The following is a 1,323-nucleotide window of genomic DNA, read 5'->3' as shown; positions in this document are numbered from 1 at the left end:
CTGAACAAGTCGAGCTGCGATAACATTTCGGCAGCCTTCTCAAGGAGGTCCAGGCCCTTGAACACCTTCTCCTGGACTATCCGGGAACCGGCAGGTTCAGTCGCTACTTCTACTTCGTCCAGTAACTGTTTGCCCGTTTCGAACAGCTCAGGCAGCTGCGGCAGCAGTAACTCGTCCTCAGCAGCCATCTTGGGGAGAGCCATTAGTTAATCTTTAAAAGTTTATCATATCACATTGAGGGAAGTGGAAAGATACAAGGGCCATAAAAAAATGTACCATTGCAAGGCTCAAATGTTGGCATAGGTATGAGCTGTTAGTTTTTAATAGTTTAATAATGAAAAAACAGAATAATAGTTAAAAAAATTGAAAACATATTTTCATACTGGCAAAATATAACCGACTCGTATGATGTCTGAATGAAGGCTAATTATGTGTTTATATAATTATATCCAAACAATAAATCGCATGATTGCTGAAAGACAACAATATTAAAGCAAGTGTGCAATGTTCTGCCCTCCCATTCATATTCAAATAGCAATTGCAATGTGAAAAAGAAAAGTTTAACTCTGTTCAGTTCTAACTCAAAGACTTTTAGGGATCTGAGATAGATGTCTCTTAATTTGGGGTCACCTAAATAATAACTCTAAGAAAGGGATTTAATTGCATGGAAATATATTTGGTAGATTATCCCAGAAAACACTTTCAGGCCTCGGCGAGTTGAGTCAGGAAAGAGAAAGAAGCCAGTAAAGGGTGTATTATTAAGACAGTCACAACCCTGGGCAACTGGAGCTCAATGAAGCTGGTCAGTTCTGGGAGACAGTGTGGAACATGCTTTGCAGCATCCCCAACCAAGGGATGAAAAGACTGGCACATTGATGCAGCAAATCCCTGTTTATCCACAGTTGAAGACCGCTTCTGGGATCACTAAATTGTTGGCACTTTCAGGTTTCCCTGTGCAGATACCAAGTATCTCCACTCAGCTGGATAAAATTCTTGCAGCAGTGAATCACAAATGATTGTAATAAGCAGCCTTTCACGTAAAGGGACAGTGAAAGCCATAGCAGGACACTGATGGTGTCAGCTACAATTCTCCCCATACACCATCCAGTTCATTCAGGTCCCACGTTAGGGATATTCTGTCCTGTCACTGATTTTCCAAGGTGTGATGGGTAACAATTAAAAATAATGAATAGCAATAGTAAGATGAGTGGAATAAGCTCCTGTCCTACTATTAAAGGTGATCATAAGTAATTTTCGTTATTACCCTTTCTCTACAATGTATTCTGTATCCCTCTTATCATTGGCATATATGCTGGTGTAAGT

General features: G+C 40.2%; 1 protein-coding gene across 1 annotated transcript in view; it reads right to left on the bottom strand.

The window, feature by feature from the left end:
- LOC105536901 (immunoglobulin-binding protein 1-like) overlaps nucleotides 1–188 on the bottom strand; it is a 6,176-nt gene extending 5,988 nt beyond the window's left edge. The window contains exon 1 of the mRNA XM_011976390.1: nucleotides 2–188. Within this exon, the coding sequence (XP_011831780.1) occupies nucleotides 2–188 (187 nt within the window). The remainder of the gene's footprint in view (nucleotide 1) is intronic.
- Between the last annotated feature and the right edge of the window lie 1,135 nt (nucleotides 189–1,323).

The sequence above is a fragment of the Mandrillus leucophaeus genome, unplaced genomic scaffold, assembly GCF_000951045.1.
Source record: "Mandrillus leucophaeus isolate KB7577 unplaced genomic scaffold, Mleu.le_1.0 Scaffold165, whole genome shotgun sequence".
Taxonomy (NCBI): Eukaryota; Metazoa; Chordata; class Mammalia; order Primates; family Cercopithecidae; genus Mandrillus; species Mandrillus leucophaeus.
The sequence above is the reverse complement of the archived record's forward strand: the minus strand, read 5'-3'. Positions and strand labels throughout refer to the sequence as shown.